At 48.7% G+C, this 20,582-nt stretch overlaps 1 protein-coding gene across 1 annotated transcript in view; it reads left to right on the top strand.

Moving 5' to 3' along the window:
• The window catches only part of vstm2la (V-set and transmembrane domain containing 2 like a), a 30,083-nt gene that overhangs the window by 7,149 nt on the left and 2,352 nt on the right, over positions 1-20,582 (top strand). Inside the window, exons 2-3 of the mRNA XM_076026588.1 lie at positions 16,332-16,501; positions 17,220-17,264. Of these exons, the coding sequence (XP_075882703.1) occupies positions 16,332-16,501; positions 17,220-17,264 (215 nt within the window). The remainder of the gene's footprint in view (positions 1-16,331; positions 16,502-17,219; positions 17,265-20,582) is intronic.

Raw genomic sequence — 20,582 nt, 5'->3', positions numbered from 1 at the left:
CTGCCATCAAAGTGGACACACACACACACACACACACACACACACACACACACACACACACACTCCTGGGGAGGCACTTGGCAGGCTTCATCTGTTGGCAGTCTCACTGAGGAGGGGAGGGGATGGAGGGGTGGTGGTGGTGGTGGTGGTGGTGGGGGGGGGGGTTGATGCATCAGAGCAGGTCCAGGATCAGCTATTTGCAGCCTGAGGAGAGAGAGAGAGAGAGGGAGAGAGAGAGAGAAGAGCCCCTCAGGCTGCAGCAGGACGCCGCGGCGTCCCGGAGAGACTCTCTCTTATTTGTCCTTCACAAGTTTTTTTTCTTCCCAGTCGCACCAGACGAGGTGAAGTTGGCGTTTATGAGGAGCAGGAGCAGGAGGAGGAGGAGGAGGAGGAGGAGCAGGAGCAGGAGGAGGAGGAGGAGGAGCAGGAGCAGGAGGAGGAGGAGGAGGAGGAGGAGGAGGTGGAGGAGGAGGAAAAAAAACACAATCTAATCTCTGATCCCACCACCCACCAGCGCAGCGAGCGGACTCGCCGTCCCACTTTAACCAGTTTGTTGTGTCCGTCTGACCCTCTGTCAGCCCCCCGGTCTTGTCCCAGTGAAGCCAGTTCATCTCCACTCTTGGACACAGCTTGACTGAGCGGTCAGTTCCATCCAACTGCCATCAGTCTGTTGACCAGTGTGACCAGTCCACCAGGGGTCTCTGGCCCACTGGAACCAGTTCACGCGGCCTCGTCCGTCTCACCCCATGACGACCTCTCAGCCTCTTTACTGTTCTAACCACTCCATACTGGTTAACGTGCACCTCAGCCTCAACGCATCGAGGACGTGCGCCACAAAAATAAATAGCTGACGTCACTTCTGCATCGAAATTATGGCACCGACATGGACAGCTGTTGTGTATCAACATCAGAGAGTCCAAGATGGACCATTCGTTTCAACAAAGTTGCTCACCTAGCATAGCATGCGTAGTAGTGCCACTTCCCATCATGCCTCTGTAACTCACATGATCTATTTGGCCAATCAGAACCATTCTGGAGAAACGTCACTTACAGACAGTCAGGACGCAGCCAATCAGAACGAGCTGAGACACAGCAGCACGGACACCGTGCCCATGGGATTTTTTTTGCTGCAGTACCCCGAGTGGCCACTGGGGGGAAATAAATCGTCACGCCGCCATATTGCCGTCCTGTATCCAGTTCTTATAATACATCCATGCTCTATATTGTCTGCTTCCGCGCATCTTCATCTTTTTTTGAAGATGAAGAAAATATCTGGAAAATCTTCCAGGTATTTCGATTTGCGAATGAGGTGTTTTCATTCAAGTTCTATAGCTTTCCCTTATTTAGGCTCTGGCCTCGTGCGCCACTCGTCCTTCTTCGTCTCTTCCTCCACGCCAAACTGTGTGCTCCTCACCATGGCAACCATCCGTAGCAGAACCCCTGGCAGGAAGGGTTCGGCACTCGACACGTGCGTTGGTGTGCTCCATGTTGTGCGTCGCTTCTTTGTAACGGATCCAGCGCGACAGTATGTCGGCAGCCTCGTCACCGTGACCGTCACGGGGGCGGAGTCTCAGCTTTGGTGTCGCTGTCTGGCTCCGCCTTTTCATGACACAACGGCTCTGCAGCGGCCTGAATAATTTATGTTTGCAGATTGTTGGTTTAATGTCAAAGTGTGATAGATATAGAGTGTTGTGTGCGTTTGTGATTGTGTGTGTGTGTGTGTGTGTGTGTGTGTGTGTGTGTGTGTGTGTGTGTGTGTGTGTGTGTGTGTGTGTGTGGGTGTGGATGGGGAGCACAGGCAGAGGATGCATATGTCTGTTTGTTCCAGGCCACAGAAACTGCACCTCAGAAGCATTTGTGAGCTTGAATAGAAACTCAAGCAGCAGCTTCGACGCCGCGGCAGGAAGCACATTTTGTTTTGAGGCCCCCTTTTAAATGTTTTCGATGAAAATTATGCAGATACGTTGTTATGCAACAAGCGGCGGTGCCTCCGTGGAGGACCTACTTCGGCAGTAGAAACATACATGGATTTTTATTGAACACCGCAGTATATTTCTGTTTGCGTTTCCTATCAGTATCGCTCCTACACAAACACAAACACACACACACACACACACACACACACTAACACATGCGCCCACTAATTTACTAGACAGCTCTTTGGACTTCGCTTTTTTTTTTTTTGGTTGTTGTCATTTTTCTAAATTCTAATTTGCTCTCTGATGGATGTTTCTAATGGTTTTGTTTTGGAGAAACAAAACAATTAAACGAGGCAAACTTCATTCATTAAGAACGTCAACGCTATCACGGCCAACGCTATCACGCACCCACGCATCAGCACACACACACACACACACACACAAAGAGAGACGCATCAGCATATTCACTGTAAAACACAACTTCTTTATTTACTGCACGGTCAGCAAGTATCCGACATTCAAAAAACAAAACAAAAAAAAGGCTCATAAAAGTCCAAACCACCTTGAAGTCGAGTCTCTGGCTGATGATAAAAGCTGATTATTTTCTCTCCTCCTAATGAGACAGACTTTATATATATATATATAAAAAAACAACCCCCAACATGATCTGTGACACTGAACTGAGTGGAAGACCCAATTTTTCCGTGTTACTACTGCAGTGCACGCTTGAGCTCCTCTGAGGGAGAAAATGATTTCTTCTTTATTAAATAATGTCGGTGATAAGAACGTGCCCGAGGGATTTACAAGAAAGTCAGTCAAGTAAATATTAAAATTCCACAACTGATGCAGCCGGTCGTGGGGACAGAATGCAAATCTGCGACTTGATTCTGTCGCGTCACGGCTTCCAAATCTGCTCAATCGTCCTGCGGCTCGTGACTGACGTGCCTGCAGCTTTCCTGTCTATTGTGCGATCCAATGACGGAGAAGAAAGCTGGTTAGCTAAAAATATGTAAATTCCGCTGGAAGCAGCCAGAGCCAAAAATGTGTCCAGTCAACTCGACTGGCTGAAACAAATCCTGTTTTTGTTCTTCTTCTCTATTTTCATTGTACAGCTTTCGACAACCACAGTGTCGTCGAATGGCCCCTCCCCCAAACGTTTCCTATAACTGTTTTTCATTTTTTTGTAATAAATATGTAACTTTTTATCAATTGAAAAAATTGCAAACCGAAAAGTGTTTTTTGATGTCGATATCGCAATATCATCGATTATCATATCAAATTGGAAAAATATCTTATCGGCCATCACTAACTGACTCACATCAACCTGTTTGCTGTTAGCTGTACTGCTAATCCAGCTCGGAGAAGCAACCGGCAGGCCGGCCGAAGGGAAATACCTGTTTTGTAGCCGTCCCCTGGTAAAACAGAGGCACACAAACACGCTCTCAGACACACCCACGCAACTACACACACATACACACACACTCAGACACACACACGAGAGCACAACAAAGAGCAGCGCGCGCTCAATTACACAAGCTGCTTGCAGCCATTTGCAGACAGGGTTATCCATTACCGCTCTGCAGTGACCAGGCCTAATTACACTGCTGTGGAGAGAGAGAGGGAGAGAGACACTGCGTGCGTGTGTGTGTGTGTGTTCAGCCGACGCCTGTGAGCGACTCTACAAACCCACTGCTTGGTTACACAATTAGCCCAAACTCTGGCCAAATTAACTGGCGCTCACATTTGCAGCCGTTCGTTCAGAGGGCTCATTTGGTGGGGATGTGGCGGGGGGTTGTGTCGCGCACACACACACACGCACACACACATACACACACACCTACACGCACGCACACCCTCTCTCCCTCCGTTTTTTCATCCGTGTGTTTGTGGTTCATATATTTTGCCTTTCATGTGCGGCTAATAGGCCCACGTTCGTCTTTAGGGCCCTGCACTGTTGCAAAAGGTCCGTTGATCCCGACAGCTTGATACCTGCCGCTAGCGAGTGAAACATGTTGACGTGCACGCACACACACACACAGACAGTCAGGGGTCTGTGTTTGCTGGCAGCTGCTTGGTTGCATTTAGAACATTGTGGTTGTTTGCTGTTGTTTGATCATGACTTGTGCCGCTCTCCCACTGAAATTAGCGGTTTTCTTTTTGTTTTTTAACGTGGGTCGACCTGCGAACAATCGGAATTTGGCTCCTTTCCCACTGACCAAAACCAAGGCCGTCTGAATGAATCCAGTCTCGAATGCAAACAGAGCTTTGCTTCGGTACGTGACATACGCCGCGACTGGCGCGATGTTATGACGTAGCGCACGTGACGCTCAACGCCATCGCGTAAATGTTGATGCGGGTCTGGCTTTCCCACTGCAAGCTGATCGGAGCAAAGCCGGGCTGACGCAGACCGGTGAGCCTTTCCAACTGCCACCAAATGCTGATTGTTAATCTGGGGTTTTTTTGGCCAGTGGGAAAGGGGCCTTACACGTGTTTGTTTTTTAATGGATTTCATTGGCGGTCGACGGCCAATAACAGCTGTCCAAGAGCTCGATCCGCAACGTCTGAATTGAGTTTGTGATATTTTTGCTCAGGGAGATTTCGTATCGTGCAACAACAGACTTGCGGACGCAGCAACCGCTCCCTCGGGCGGCTGTCAGTCAGTCAAGATGTGCTTCGGGGAAAAAAAATACAGTAGCAGTGATCAGACGATGAATTTGAATGTCATGCTCAGGATCGGTGCGTTATTTTGCATCTGAAATGAGCATTAACATTCATATGAAAAAATCTCCTTCACTCATCATTAATAAATGTGGAAGTTTTCCACCTTCAGACGTCGTCGACTCTCAGAAAAGACGAACAAACATTTATTTTTTCTGTTCTTTTCAGAGCCGAGAGGTTCCTCACACAGGTCGGAACATCTCACATTCATATATAGCTCCTCTGGTTGTCCCACACAATAACGGGTGGAGTTTGCTGTTTGGCTGGGGTATTTTTTGCTTGTTTTTTTTTCAACCCAGCTCGTCCCCAAAATTCCAGCAGGCGTTTTGGCTGCAGGGACGAAGCAGATGGACGACTCTGTGGCCGCTCCAGGCAAGTTAATAGTAATAGGAGAGCAGTCAGAGGTGGCACTCCGTTCAAAACCGTGTGTCTGTGTCTGTGTCTGTGTCTGTGTGGGTGTGTGTGTGTGTGTGTGTGCGTGCGTGCGTGCGTGTGTGTGCGTCTGCCATACCGGAAGTTGAGACTCCTGTCCTCAGTAATAAGCTGAGTCCTGCTAGTTTTCTCTGCTGAGGATGGATCTGTTTTCCTGTCTGTGCTCTAGAGATGCACTGACTCACACACACACACACACACACACACACACACACACAGCCTTATCTCCCAGACAGTTTCAGTCCTTCAGATTTAGCAACTGTTTATATTTAGCCAAATCCCACAGGTGGGGGGACGCGTGGCTGAAGAGCCGACTGGTATTTTTGCCTGGTCAGGTTTGTGTTGCTGTGGGATGTGACAACAATGTGGTTTGAGGGCGAGAGACGTAACTGTCACTTAATGAAGAAGAAGGAGAAGGAGAAGGAGAAGAAATGACTCTGTTTTTCATGTGCGACCGCCCGCCGTCTCAGCGAAGGCCTGAGGCGCCGTGTCTCCATTAGCTGCGGCGCCTCCTGGTGCCTCTCGCCGTTCTTTTTTTTTTTTTTTTTTTTTTTTTTTTTAATCTGCTTTGTCCAAGTCGCGCCATCCCGTCTTTTCTCCCTGGCAGCGCTTCTGTTCAGTGCTGCAGCTCGGAGTGTGTCAGAGTGTCCAGCGTTTCAGCGGGCGAACAGCCGTCAGCAGAGCTGTTCCCTGCTCTTCTTTTAATGAGGAAACGTTTGGGGGGGATTAAATTGGCCAACTGCTACTTTAATGGCTTTTCTCGCCAAGTGTCGAAAACATTTTTTTTCCCCCCCTGCGGAAAGTTTCCAGGAAGCGAAACAGAAAGTTTGCCTGGGCTAAAACTTACAATCACACATTCTCCTCCTCCTTCTCCTTCTCCTCCTCCTCCTCCTCCTTCTCCTTCTTCTCCTTCTTCTCCTTTGACTCGACCTCAGACGATGGATCCCCGACTCTTCCGATCATCCTCTGATTCATCAGTCTTCAGCTGACATTCTGGGTGATGATTCACCGCTCACATCCTCAGATTGGCTGTGTTACAATTTGTGCGACTAGTAATCCACAGCTATCAGCTGATTTGGTAGGCGTGGCAAAAAGTTAGCAGTGAAGATCTATGAAGCAAAAACAACCCACAGGTTTCTTATTGTACTTTGGATTTTTCCACTGTTCGGGTTCAACAAATCTATATCGTAATTGGCGACGTGTCCCTTTGATTATTGTCAATACCTGCAGTAAGCCACGTCTCCAACCAAAGGGCCCTGTGGAACCGAGGCAGCCGAGCGACTTGATTCCTCCCAGCATCATCATCAGCTTCTAGAAAACACTTCCTGCGTCTCTGGAATCGGCCTGGGCAACGTGTGGAAGTTCTGACCACAAGTTAAAAGTTGATTCAATTCTCCCCTGCAGCTCCATCACGTCCTCGTCTCTTCCCCTTCATACCTCCATCTTTCCCATGATGCCCTGTCTGATAAGAAGACTCTTAAGTCTGTGGTCCAGTCTTTCCTACGTGTGTCCTCATGCCGTGCATCAACCTTCTCCCGTGTCTCCCCATAAATCTGCTGCTGCTGCTGCTGCTGCTGCTGCTGCTGCTGCTGCTGCTGATGTTTCCTCCTCTGTCTCCGTCTCCACTTCAAGCTAATAAAATTCCAATATGTGTCGTGCAGGAGTAATGAATGGACTCTTGAATCCAGGAGAGGAAAAACGCGCAAAGCATACATTGAGCCGGCTCGCCTGTTTATCGGCGCTGTCAGTGAGAACCTCAGAGAGGGAGGAGGAGAACTTCACCGCCAGCCGGCAGACAGGGAGACTCCTCTTCCTCCTCCTCCTCCTCCTCCTCCTCCTCCTCCTCCCCTCCGCCTCTCCCTCGCTCCTGTCGCTGCCTCCAGCCATGGACACAGAAGCTCTCGCTGGCGTCTCCAAGACAATCGGAGGGTCCAGCTTGGCTGGCATCAGACGCTCACTGTCGCTGTCGCTGCCTTCAGTTTGTTCTGACGGTGCATCAATCATCGGGGCAGCAGAGGACTCATTCACCTCCCTGAGACCACGTCCGCTGTGTTACATCTCAATTTTCCTGGATTGTTGGGTCTGCAGCTGTGTTTGTGACCCGTGTTGGGATGGTGTATAAAATCAGAAAAACCATTTAGGTAAGAAAAGAAATGATGTGAGGGTTCAGGTGATCAGTGTAATGCCGCTGGGATCAACAACACCCCCCGAAGACACGTACAGGAAGTGACCGAAGGCCTTGCTGCTGCTCACGAGAGCCGTCGAGCTGCAGTAGCTGCAGTTTCCTCAGAACCAGCCGGTGTTTCTGCCTTGAAAGAAGCAGGACCAACGGCACCGAGTGTTCCTCTTGACCAGCACCATGTTGGATCCTCCGCTTGACGAGATTCAGCAGGACCTCAGTGCAGTACCGCATGCCGGCTGCAGGCCAGTGACTGATGTCTGCTGTCAAGTCAGGCCAGGATGGTTGTTTTTACTGCGCTGGGGCTCTCGTTCCTACTGCAGACTGAGACGCTACGTCACCTGTTCACCCTGCTGGGCCGTCCGGCAAGTTGGTACAGAGGAACCTTTCATTTCCTGCTGCTTTGGAGACGTCTCAGGTGCTTTTTTTTTGCAGTTCCATGCAGAAAAGGTCCATCGGTGTGTTTTAGGAGCAATGTGGTGATATTTGCTTTCTGAAAAATGTTCTCTTTTTTCTAAGTCTAAAAAAGACTTAGAAAAAAACTCTCAGCTTACACAGCTGACGACTCCAAGCCGTCCAGCGTTGGCGCTAGAGAGCTCACTGTAGAGTGCATCAGTAGTTCCTCCTGCCTCCAGCCAGGTGGGAGACGTTTCCCCAGCTGCCATCCCTGCATTTCTGCCCTTTGACCCTATTGTCTCCTTGGCTGCAGCAATAAATCCTGAAAAATAAGCAACAACGAGGCGGCGCTCCGACTTAAACGGCGTCCCTGAATGAGGAGGAGAGCTCGCCGTCTCTCCGTTTCCCTCGGCTCCGCTGGGAGCTGCTCCCGATTCACCTCGGAGATAGCTTCATTGATTGAGCCGCCCCTCCCCAGAGGGCGGTGGAGTGGGGGGGAGAGTGGGGGAGAGGGGCGGCGGTTCAGAAAACTCATTGACCAAGTGTTTGTCGAGGTGTTTTAATTGCCATCAGTTGGGCAAGTGGGAAATTGAGCCTCTTCTTCTTCTTCTTCTTCTTCATTCCAAGAATCTGTAGTTTGGAGTCGACGAAGCCTTGTGAACACCACGGTGACATTTACACGCGGCTGCCGTGGAAACCTTCCCATCATCCATCACTGTTTAACGGCCAGTTAGTCCAGCTCCTGCTGCACACACACACACACACACACACACACACCACGGGCCATCGTCACCCAGCCTTGTAAGAAGTCATTACGCAGCCACGCCATCGTTTATACTTGTCCCGTCAATATAACCACCAACCAAAAGCTGTTTTTTCAGTTTTTTTTAGATTTTTAGATTGATGATGATGATGTATGAGAGAGAGAGAGAGAGAGAGAGAGAGAGAGAGAGAGAGAGAGAGAGAGAGAGAGAGAGAGAGAGAGAGAGAGAGAGAGAGAGAGAGAGAGAGAGAGAGAGAGAGAGAGAGAGAGAGAGAGAGAGAGAGAGAGAGAGAGCTTGTGTGTTCTCAGCAGAAAAGTGCAGCTGATGGACTGAGATTTGTCACCAGAACCTCTCAGATTATCTCCACGAGTTTTGGGAGCTGCTGTTTAATCCTTGACAAACAGCAGGGGGCGACGGCTGAGTCGGTGGGTTTAAGCAGACAGGCAGGCAGGCAGGCAGGCAGGCAGGCGAAGAAAAAAAAAATCTGCTTATCGTCATGTGTTTGAAGAGGCGTCTCTTGGTCTCCACACGTCTCTTCACTCACCGTCCTGCCCAAAACACACACGTATAGATTTTCATTCCTCCTCCATCAACGTGTTTGTGCTGCTGATTGAAGCCGTCGGCTCACAAACAGGCACCGAGGCCCCGCAGACTGTCACTGTTCGGCCCATTTGTGGATTCTCATTAGCGCTAAAAAAAAACCCAACAAAAAACCAACAACATCCAAACAAACAAAAATAACAAAACAAAAAAAAAACAGTTTTGTTCCAAAGAGACAAAACAATCTGGCAGAATCTGCGAGCCGAGGCAGGTTTTTTTTTTCTCCCTGTCAGCTGTTGTTTGTCGCAGAGCGACGCAGAGGCTCATTACTGGAGCGGGAAGCCTGTTACGAGGCAGTGTGAGAGACTCGTTAGGCCGCTAATTATTTCTGAGGAGCTGCCTGCCGAGTTGGGATAGAGGGAGGGAGAGAGACAGAGGGACGGAGTGGAGCGATGATGGGCGGCGAGACGCAGAGACGGAGGTCGGACGCGGGATCCAGGAATTCCCGCCGTGTGTCTGAAAGTGCAGCGAGTCACGACCACATTTAGCTGAGTTGGTTCAGTCCACAGCTTTGGCAAGACGGCAGCTCTGCAAGTTTGATTTTAACTGATTGTCAAATCATTTCGTCGGCTGCTGAAATGGAGCCAACTTGCTTGCAACAGCACTTTATAATATCAATCAATGACCTTTTTTTTTCTTTAGCGTAGCGTTTTACCTTTTTTTTTGTAGATTTTTAAAGGCCAAGACCAAGTTTAGAAGTATCGCAACTTCCTGCCTGAAACGGGAGAAAGAGCAGCATTGATGTTTGCACGTATTTGTTCATTTTATTTATCAAGGCATTTGAGTGGTTTATTCATTGTTGTTTTGGGGCCAAAACATTTGCCGTTATTAAAGGTCATTAAAGTCATTAAATGTGGCAGTGTTTTAACTGCACTGGAGGCTGCTGACGACCCGCAGGGACCCGGTTTGTTTTGGTCGTGCACGTCGTGAGAAAGAAAATGCAACCCCTAGTGGTGGACTGTTAAGTCACACAGACTTAAACGTGTTTTCCCGTATCTTTCGTTGTGCAGGTTGGTGCGAGGCTCTGCATCAAAGTGGCCACAATCTATCTTTTACTGTCGTTTTTTTTTTTTTTTTTCTCGATGAAGGAGATTTCAGCCATCTATCACCCGGCACCGCTGATTGAAGAACACTTCAGTCGCGCTCTCGGAGTGAACAGAGAGGAGGGCGGGAACCTCACAGGCTGTTTTCAGATGACAGAAAGAGTTCCGGTCTGATATGGTTCCAACCGGGAGCTCTGTCACCGACGTCTGACGCAGCTCGTCTGCAGGAAAATGAAAGGCTGCGTGTCTACGACGCCTGTGTTACAGGGCGGCAGTGCAGGAGGAGGAAGACTCTAGCCAGAGATTACACTGAGGAGGGGTTTGGATTTTCATCTGCCTCTTTTTACCCTTTCCACTCGTTTTTGATGTGCTGTCATTTCTTTAGTTCATTCATTCATCTTCTATTCGCACTTTCTCCTGCACTCAGGCTCGCGTGGGTTTGCTGGAGCCAGATTTTAGGGGTTACATTTTGGACTATCTAGAGTTCCCAGTTGGCCTCTGTTGGACTGCGGTTTGGAATTCGGAGAACCTGGAGAGAACCCTCACACCCTCACAACCTTCTTGCTGCGACGCAACAGATCTGACCACTGCACTAAATTTTACGCCACGTTCCGCCTAGTGCACCTAGCGCCGATGCTAATTGTCTGTCATATCAGCCTGCGACTGATCCTGTTGGCTCTCTTGTCCTTCGCCGCTGCTCCTCAGCATTTGTGTTATCAGCTTGTTGTTTATTCCTGGCGGTGGAGCTGAGCCTCTGTGCTCGGGTACCGCAAACGCGTCGTTGAGATTCTGAGACTCTGTGCACCTGCTCCGTGTCTTTGTCAGGAAGTCATTTCCCAGCGTCGCCATGGTAATAATTCCCCACCACCCTGGTTGTGTTGACGTAAAAAAAAAAAAAAAACAAGCAAAACCTTGAAATCACTGTCCTTGGAATTTTTTTTTTTTGTTCCGGTTGAACCCTCCGGCTCAGAGAGCCATGTTCCCCTTTTAACCTTTTCTCTGTGATTAAGAGAGAAAACAGTGTTTGACCTGCACGGCAGCTGCAAACTGGAGGCAACAAAGTGTCTCAGTAGGGACAGAAACACAATACTTCAAGTGGAATTACACAGTGGCCTGTTCTTCTTCTTCTAAAAAACAACAAGAATTATTCATTTATTTATTTATTTATGTAGTTTGATTGATTGAATGGAAATGAGAGCGGCAAATAAATGTTATTTTTCCAAAATCAAAAATCAAAATCTTCTTCTTCTTCTTCTTCTTCTTCTGCAACACCAGAAGCAGCCAGCGGCGGCGCCGCCTGCAGATCAATGCAGCGCGTCATCGTCTGATTGATGAATCTGTGCAGAAAAGTTAAAGAAGAAGGAAAATGAGAGAAAAGTCTTCTGCTCTTTTTCACGAATCGATCGAAAAGGTCGTGGGAACTTCTCATGACGTTCATTTGAACACCTGCACTGCGTGATGTTACCCCAACCAATCAGGTCCTCAGGATGACAAAAATATTTTTTCATCAGAAGGTTTTATTTTACTGTTGCTTCTAAATACAACCAGCCATTTAAAAACAACGGCCATCAATCGGCAAGGAGAAAAAGTCCAGTCTTCAAGTTTGAGGATTTGTCCATTTGTCGTCGCTGAAACATGGAGGCGGGGGCCAGATTCTTCATCGCCGCCGTGATCGAGCCGCTAGACGCAGTCGGTCTGACAGCTCGGAGCCGAGAGGAGGCGGCGGGCGAAGAAAGAAAAAAAAAATAAAAGACGCATCTCCTGCCTGACTTTTTATCACAGCTGCAATTACCACATTCCATTTCTCAGGGAAACAAACGAGGCCTGCAGCTATCAGCTGCCACACACACACCATGCGCCCCCCCCCCCCCCCCCCCCATCATATCCGCCGCCTCCTCACTGTTGTCACAAACACACCCTCATATTAATTCCCGCCTTTATTCTACACGACGGCGAGGTCTTCCTGCTCATAAATACGACGAGGCGGTCAATCGTATTTATTCATTTTGTGTCCCTCTAGTTCACCTGAGCCGACACGTGTGTATGTGTGTGTGTGTGTGTGTGTGTGTGTGTGTTTGGGGGAGGTGGGGGTGATCCCCGCGGCCTTCAACTTTTTTTTTTTTTTACCTTCAGATTCCTCGGCTCTGATTTGCAGCCGACGGTCCTGCGAGCCAGACGCTGTTTTTCTCGGCGGTAACGACGGCGCCGCAGGCCGAGTGGCGCCGGGGTGCAGACAAGGTGCGCCGCTGCTGGCTAACCTCACTGTTGGCTTTTAGCGGCTGAATGGTTGGAAGTTGTTGTTTTTTATTTATTTATTTATTTTTAACCGTCATTAATTCGACTCCGGAGACGTCGTGATGGTTAAACCGTGGGTGTCACGGGCCAGAAGGAGGCTCTTTGCACGACCCTTGTGGCGTCTCACAGTCGAAAACCCGACTGTGAGACGAGTTCTGGGACAGCGGGGCGATTTTCTAGATCTCATCTCACGAGAAACTGCGAGAAACATTGCAGCGCCTTCCGGCACGGTGACACTGCAACTTCGCAAAAAACGCGGCCAAGTACCTGCCGCTAGCCGCTAGCCGCTAGCCGCTATGCAACCAGCCAGTGTTGCAATTGTCTCATATGTTTGAGATGGCAGAGTTGACTGGAAAGAAGTGGTAGCCGCTATCTGAGTGAGGGAGTGACATGCCCTACGAAACTTTAGGGGGCGCTCTATTGACGAAACAGCAACCAAAACAGTGTCATCAATCTTATCATTGCATCCTGGTATTTCAGCTTGGCCTTTGCTAATATGTAAAGATGGAGTTGTTCGCACTCTCTGCAGTTGTTATGCTAATGTAGCTTCAATTCTATCAGTGGAAGTCGTCATGATTGCAGACCTCCACAGGAGTGGACAAGGTCGAGGGGGTGAAAATGTGGGCTGGATTTTTTTGAAGCAACCAGCTGCTCTGACTCGTTCGCTGACCCGTGATTCTTATTTGTTTTTCCTTGTTGTGTTTGTGGCTCCTAACAGCAGCGACACAGACGAATGGAGGGCTGCGGAGAAAAGTGGGCCGAGATGGATCGTGTTTGCATAGTTTTTTTTTTTTATTATTATTATTATTGTTGTTACTCTGCACCAGCTTTTGAATATTATCAGCGGGAGCAGGAGGCTGCGGGCCCATTGTTGCCAGGCGGCGTAATGGCAAATCGATGGCCGGCGCGTTCCGGCCTCTCACAAATGAAAAAAAACACAACACGCAGATATGATCAATCTCAAGGAGAGGCAGGCGCCGCGAGAAGCGCCGGAGGGATCCAGAGTCGATCAACGAGGTCGCTGGTGGAAATTGGCACTTGGCCGGCCGTCAGTTCCGACACGACAAACCCGTCAGCGGAGAGGCCTCGGGTGTCCTCGGACTGCACTGCATGGAGGCTCCTGCAGACCCAGAGTTCGTATTAGAATCGTATTATTATTAACATTGTTAAAGGGGGCAGGAAATGGAGAGGGGCTGGGTTTTTGTAAATATGAATAAATAAATAAATAAATAAATAAATAAATAAATAAATAGCGGCGATGTTGGTGACGCACCTTTATTTCCCCAGAGAGGAAACGCTGTGATTTCAAGGAGAATTCCCCGGGCGAGCGGAGAAAAAAAGGGGGTCGGAGTCCTTAGAAGTGGAGGAGCTGCCTTTATTTATTTATTTATTTATTTATTTATTCATTTATTTATTTATTTATTTTTCATTATTTGGAAATAAGCACTGGCCAGGGGTGATGAATCTTGCATGAAGAAGGTGCAGCGGCTCAGCGGCTGGATATTTTATTCAAGGTGTTAATAATTCATGCTGCTGCTGCTGCTGCTGCTGCTGCTGCTGCTGCATCTCCTCCTCCGGCGCCTTTAATCACCTTCAGAGGCGATAGGAAGAAATCAAACACATACAAACTTTCTTTGTTTTTTTTTGTTTTTTTCTGGACATTACTCAACATATACGGTTGTAAAATAAAGGAGGTTACAGTCAGGTTGTTAAAGGCCTCTGCAGCTCTTCTGGATTCAGCCATTGACGTCACTTGAATCCTTCTCTGCTTCTGTATTTTTCTTTCTTCTGCCGCTGTTATTTTTTTTTCCGCTTTTCTCCCCCCCCCGCCCGCCTCGTCCGTCTCCTCCGGAACGCCGTGTTTCTCGGCTCGCGCTCTCGGGGAAGGCTGGCTGGAAGTTTTCCACCAACAGGCTGCTGGTTGTTGTTTGGGCGAGGCCATTTGCATAATGCGGGACCTTTGAGTCAAGGTCAACTTGTCAGCTCTCACTAAGCTGCCAACCACAAGCTGCTCCAGGTCTGTTCCGGGTTCCTCGCCGGGAGAGGGGACATGACGTGGCGGAGACGGCGGCAAAAGATTTTTATTTATTTTCTTTTAGCGGGGCCATACGGTCGTTTCGGTAAAGAGACGACTCCCATGCTACTGAAATACATTTTTCGTCTTCCTTCTTCATAAGATAGACGCAAGATATCGAAACGGTGGGAACTTGAAGGACTGATGTTCCTCATCTGCTTCCCCCCAAAAAATGACAAAAAACAAGGACCCTTGGGTTTACATTTACGACTAGCAGCACCACAATGCAGCGCACTGCGGCTGCTCAGCTGCACTTTGAGTTTAGTTTCGTTTTTTTTTTGCCTCTTTGAGGATTTTCTGCTCCTGCGAGGCTGTCGGATCGTTTCCGTTTCGCGCTGCCAAAGCTCGCAGATCCCCACCAAAATTCTCTCTCTCTTGACTCACAAAGCTACACTTTGTCCGCGACAAACGGCCGCTGCACTGCAGTCTCCCCGTCCCGGTCCGAGCGATGGATGATCCCAGCTTACGACCGTAAAGGGACAGTATCACACGAAAACAGAGGAAGAATCCAAGCAATGAAGGGAAAAAAAACACAACAACTCTTGGCTGCAACAGTGTGACCGGACGTGAACCTGAACCTGGACCTTCAACCGAGCCGTAGCAGAGAGAGACGCTGTTTGGTATTTGCTGCGCAGCTCGAGACGAACATCGCATAAGTCAAGCTGCTGTTGTTATTGCAGCCGCCGCCCTTTTTTTTTCCTCTTTGTCGCTGCAAAAGCCGCCCGATCCATTTCCTGTTCAAAGCCTGAGTTTAAAACGTGGCTCAGAGGTTGACATCCAGGTGTGACGCCAGCATCGGGGATCGTACCACTGCAGGTGGCAGGTATTCTCCGACATTTCATTTTTAATTTTTCTTTCTTTTTTTTTTCGGGAGTGTCATCTCACCAGCCTGCCGCTGTGCGTCGACCCCGGGGTTTCCTGTCGCCTCAGCAGGCCTGCACGTCCTTAAACATCATTGATGCGAGAGAGAGAGAGAGAGCGAGAGAGAGAGAGAGAGAGAGAGAGAGAGAGAGAGAGAGAGAGAGAGAGAGAGAGAGAGAGAGAGAGAGAGAGAGAGAGAGAGAGAGAGAGAGAGAGAGAGAGAGAGAGATGTATTTTCCTTCTGGAGCTCAGGTGAGAGGAGCGTCTGTCTGTCTGTCTGGGACTCTGTCTGTCTTTCTCCCTCGTCTGTGACAGAAGCAGCACTCGGCATTAAAGGGAATTCAAGACATTTGTCGAGCTTCAAGTGGCTGAATGATAATAATAATAAGAAGAATTGTTCTGCTGCTGCTTGTTTGAGCTCAGTGGGCTGCGGCTGCTGCAGGAGGCGAGGATTAATCAGAAGAAGAAAAAAAAAAACCTAGACGGGTTTAAAGCCTCCTTCCTGGCGGCTCGTCAGCTGTATTTCTTTTCTGCTCATTCAAAGAAAGTTTGTTTTTTTTCCCTTTTTAAGAAGGGCTGAGATTTTAAGTCAGAAAGTGGTTAGCGGATTGTGTTTGCGGGCGGCGGTTTGTCTCCTAGTGTGTGGCTCAAGATGGACGGATGGATGGAGGGATGGATGGAGTAAAGTCGAACCACTCCATTCAGAAATGTGACCTTTCCAACAACGCATGGTTCCACCAAACTCCCCTCCGAAGCACCAGAGCTGGCAAAGTGGATACACTGAATTGTTTTCGGCTCACTTCCCTCAACATGTTCTCCTAATCGCTCGTCAGGTTTAGCGGCTCTAGCGTCTAATTGCGGAGGAACCGAGGGATTAGCGCTGCCGCGTTACCTCTGCCCGCCAACATGTGTCTCGGAGTCCTCATTAAACAAACGTGGCGGCAGCTCTCCGAGGCTCCTCCCTGATCACGAGCTCTGCCGACGACTTCCCTCCTTTGCTAACCTGCACTCCCCCCCCTCCCCCTCTCCCCCACCCTGTTGTTTGCGCAGCCATGTTCACCGAGGTGCCTCACGACATGACGGCGCGGCGGGGGCAGGACGTGGAGATGGCCTGCTCCTTCAGGGGGGCGGGGACGCCCTCCTACTCCCTGGAGATCCAGTGGTGGTACATCAGGAACCACGTGGACTGGACGGACCGACAGCCCTGGACCACCAACGAGGTGGGTGCACGTGAAAGAGAGGCGACGCCAGGCAAGCAAATTTGACAGGGAAAAAAAAATCTGGAAAGACGGATTGCTAAACCGGGAAAGCTCCCGAGGTCTCAGGAGGCCTAAATGGCAGAATCTGTTCTGTTGCGGCTTTAAATCTCCTTCCTCTGCTTGATAATACAAACAAATGCTTTCAAGAGACTCTAGTCGTCCGATAGTTGTCCTAATCTCTTCTGATTCTACCGTGGCGCTGGCACTTCCTACCTTTTTCTGCTGCTGCTGCTGCAAAAAAAAATCCAGCAAACAAGCAGATGAACGTGCAGCCAACTCGTCTTCCTCCCGTGTTTTCTCTCTAATTCGCCTCCAAACAACTGCTTTTGCTTCTTTCTTTCTTTTTTTTTTTTTTTTGAATTCTCACCGTGCACCAACTGACTCGTGTGTTGTGTGTTGACGCTGCTTTTGATCACGTGCGACTGACTGACGGAGCCAAACGGCCGAGTCGAGCAATTACACGTCAATTACGCCGTCGCGCCGCTCGGCGACCGTTCGGGCAAACAGCACTTTGACACCGTGCTTCACCTCCCTCGGATGGCGCCGGCGCCCCGTGTCAATATTGTATCTGCAATTAGCATGCTAATCCATCTGCGACGCGCAAAAAACACTTTACCGGGTGTTCATTTGGAATCCTGTCACCCCTGATTGTTTGTTTGCCTGCTTGTTTGTTTTGCAGGTGGCCCCCGAGGAGGAGACGCCGAAAGATTCCACCAAGATCAGCGTGAGTGCACGCCTCTCTCTCTCTCTCTCTCTCTCTCTCTCTCTCTCTCTCTCTCTCGCTCTTTTTCAATCACTCTTTTGCTGCACTGGTGGTTTATTTGATTTGGCTGCAGCTTAACATTTGTTACGCTTCTTGTGACGCGCATGATGCCAGGACAAATGTGTTGTTTTAAATATACATCCTTTTACACTTTCTGTACTTGTAAGTTGTCGCTGGTTCTAGAAAAAGGGAGAAATTAGGAGGAAAAATTTGAAATTGAAATTTGAAAATGTAATTTTTTTTCACCTATTCAAATAATCGAATCAAAGAAAACAATCGAATGATTAATCTAAAAAATAATGGATAGCTGCAACTCTAAAACAGACATTCCAGCAAAGTGGCTTCCAACTGTGACCATGGGCATGTCTTACGCCAGGTTAGTGCCGACTAATGTGAGTATTGACATTTTATCATGAGAGTCGATTCTGAAGGGCACACGTTGAGCGGATCGACCCTCATTAGGGCGCTAACCGCCGCCGCTACGTGGTTAGCCTCCTGCTGGCGGGCCGGCCCTGCCTCATCTTCGCACTCCCACGAGTGCCTCGGCGTCTTCGTGAGCGCGACTCTGAATCCAAATAATAAATAGCGAAGGGGAAGTTGGCAGAAGTTATTTTACCCTCCTGCTGCTCTCCTCCGAGACTCTCTCACCTAGTTTTTCAATCACAGGCAGGGAACAGCGGCTGAGTCACCCAACTTCCTCCTCATTACCCGCAGAATGTGAGAGAGTAGGAAAACAATCCCCTCCCCCAAAAAATAAAAAAATAAATAAAATAAGGGTGCAGTGTATAAAAATATCCATAGACTGAAACGTGTAACGATATGTTCACATGGTTTTAGGAACAAAGCAAAAAAGGCCTCAGTGCTTTGTCCCAGGAGAGAAGCTGCTGCAGACTGGCTGCAATAAAGCTGCCATTTTTGTGTGTCTGTGCGCGAGTGTGTGTTAGAGCATCGCGGTCTGTGTAGCCAGAAAGTCATTATGAGCTTCCCTGTGTATAATTGCAGACTGCAGTCCTCCGCCAGGGGAAAACTGTAGCAGTTGTGGATGCAAACAGGTGGATTGTGTTGGGGGAGGAGGGGGGTGGGAGAAAATTAAAGGACATCAGGCAAGTTTTTTTTTTAAGACATATGGGGGAAATATGCTCATATATGTACACACGCACACAACGACCTATTAGGATCATTTGTTTATTTATTTTCGTTTCCCCTCTGGGTGTTTCGCCCAGTATTAAAAACATCAATCTTGCATTAATTAACCTTTGACACGGTCCAACGGACAAGGACGAATAATATAAATCCAACCATCAAACCCTGCACATACATAACGGATATGCGGAGACTGTCTCCATCCGCACACGCAAGCACACGCACCTCCTGCCGGCGCCACAGGTAGGAAGGTGGGTTGGAAACAAAGTGGTATTTATATGCGAGTGCGTCACCTTTCATCACCATCCGCTGCTCTAATCACCCACCAGCGGCGCTCCGCGAGCCTGCCGAGCCATTTACCTCCGACAAGGAGCCTCCTCGCTCATCTGAGGCCACGTGTACGGTGGAGCAGCACGACTCCTGAGTGCGTGCGTGCGTGCGTGCGTGCGTGCGTGCGTGCGTGCGTGCGTGCGTGCGAGTGGGAGTGATTGACTGGGAGGACATCGGCTGATGAGTGGAACCAGGCTGCAATCACAGTGATTCCAAAGCTCCTGGATTCGCTCTTCTAATTCTAAATCAGTTGATTCATAAAACACACTCGAAGCGGTCGTCCCGAACGGAACGTTTCATCGCCTTCTGGAACATTCCTGGCGGCGTTTCCGGCAAGCTAGCGCCGTTAGCCAGTCGCTAGCACCTCAAGACCTCCGGTGTCCAAAGCCAGTCAGGAGCGGAGAGGAGAAAAAAAAAGCCCTCAGCGCTCTCTCGGCTCTGCTCGTCTTTCCTTTCCTCTGCTTCCAGTAAGGAGATGTTGTTGCAGTGCCCATGCTGACATTGAAGTTCCTCTAAAAGTGACTGCAGCAGCCTCCCGTTTGTTTGTTCTCCTCAAAGGAGGCTGAAATGCCCCGGAATACTGAAGACTTAGGAAGTGAATAAGGCTGGAGCTTTTTAAGATGGATCTGTGAGAATTGAGACTGAAAATCTCAGCAATGCAGCTCCTGTAATGATGATGAGATGATCTACGGGATCAGTTCGTCTTGTGTAGCTTCAGTTTAAAAAAAATAAAACAATCAAAGCTCGCCTTTGACACACTTTTATTCAAAGTCTAGGATGTGATATCAAGCGAGAGAGGAAAGGAAGGCGGCTTCCTCTTCAGTTTGGTGCATCTGCCGCTGCTGCTGCAGCAGCGTGGCAGCCGCTTTGTTTTGCAGCCGCACTTTCAGCCGCGTATAATAATAAAGGGCAAACGGCGTGATGGACGGCCCGGTGACAATAAGCTGAGGGGCAGATGGGGGAGAAACGCCGCAAGAGATGGGGCGGCGACATTTGAATAAAAGTCCAGACAAATGGAAAGAAAAAGAGAGAGCGGAAGGATGATAAAAAGGGAAAAGGACAGCGGCGTTTGTTGCTTATGTAAGAAACAGACGAGATGTGTTGTTGACGTGAGCCGCAGATCAAAGCGGCACCGCAGACGCAGTTCGGACTTCATGGCAAACCGCAGCCATGTTGCCGCAAAACACAGTTGATACAAGACCGTCAGTCTGAGCCGGTGTGGCATTTTCTTCATTTGCAAACTGAACTTTAAAGGTCCCATGTTATGCACATTCGCACTTCACAGTAATGCGTGTCTGTTGTCTGTAGTTAGTCTGTAAAACTCCAGAGAATGGAAACATTTCCCTAGAAACACACACTTTTGGAAATGGGCCTTGTGTGATGTCACAAAGGGTGCTAATATCTCTCCCAGGTTAATAACCACACCCCCGATCGGGCGTTGGCTGCGCCCTTCTGGGACCAAAAACTTCCTGGTGTTGCTACCGCACGACAACATCTCTCACCTTCCTTATTGCACTTTCATTTTTTGATAACAATACCAATCTAAATTTGGTATTGGTATTTGGTAAATTTCCTTAAATTTAGATTCGCGTCTCGGTGCGTACAGAAAAAAGTTCAATATATTCAGAGTTTCATTCAATATATTCAGAGTTTCATTCAATATATTCAGAGTTTCATTCAATATATTCCAAGTTTCATTCAATATATTCAAGGTTCATTCAATACATTCAGAGTTTCATTCAATATATTCAGAGTTTCATTCAATATATTCCAAGGTTCATTCAATATATTCCAAGGTTCATTCAA

This window comes from Nelusetta ayraudi, unplaced genomic scaffold (assembly GCF_046127955.1).
Source record: "Nelusetta ayraudi isolate G7.1 ecotype Tasmania unplaced genomic scaffold, CSIRO-AGI_Nayr_v1 ptg000019l, whole genome shotgun sequence".
NCBI classification, from domain to species: Eukaryota; Metazoa; Chordata; class Actinopteri; order Tetraodontiformes; family Monacanthidae; genus Nelusetta; species Nelusetta ayraudi.
The sequence above is the reverse complement of the archived record's forward strand: the minus strand, read 5'-3'. Positions and strand labels throughout refer to the sequence as shown.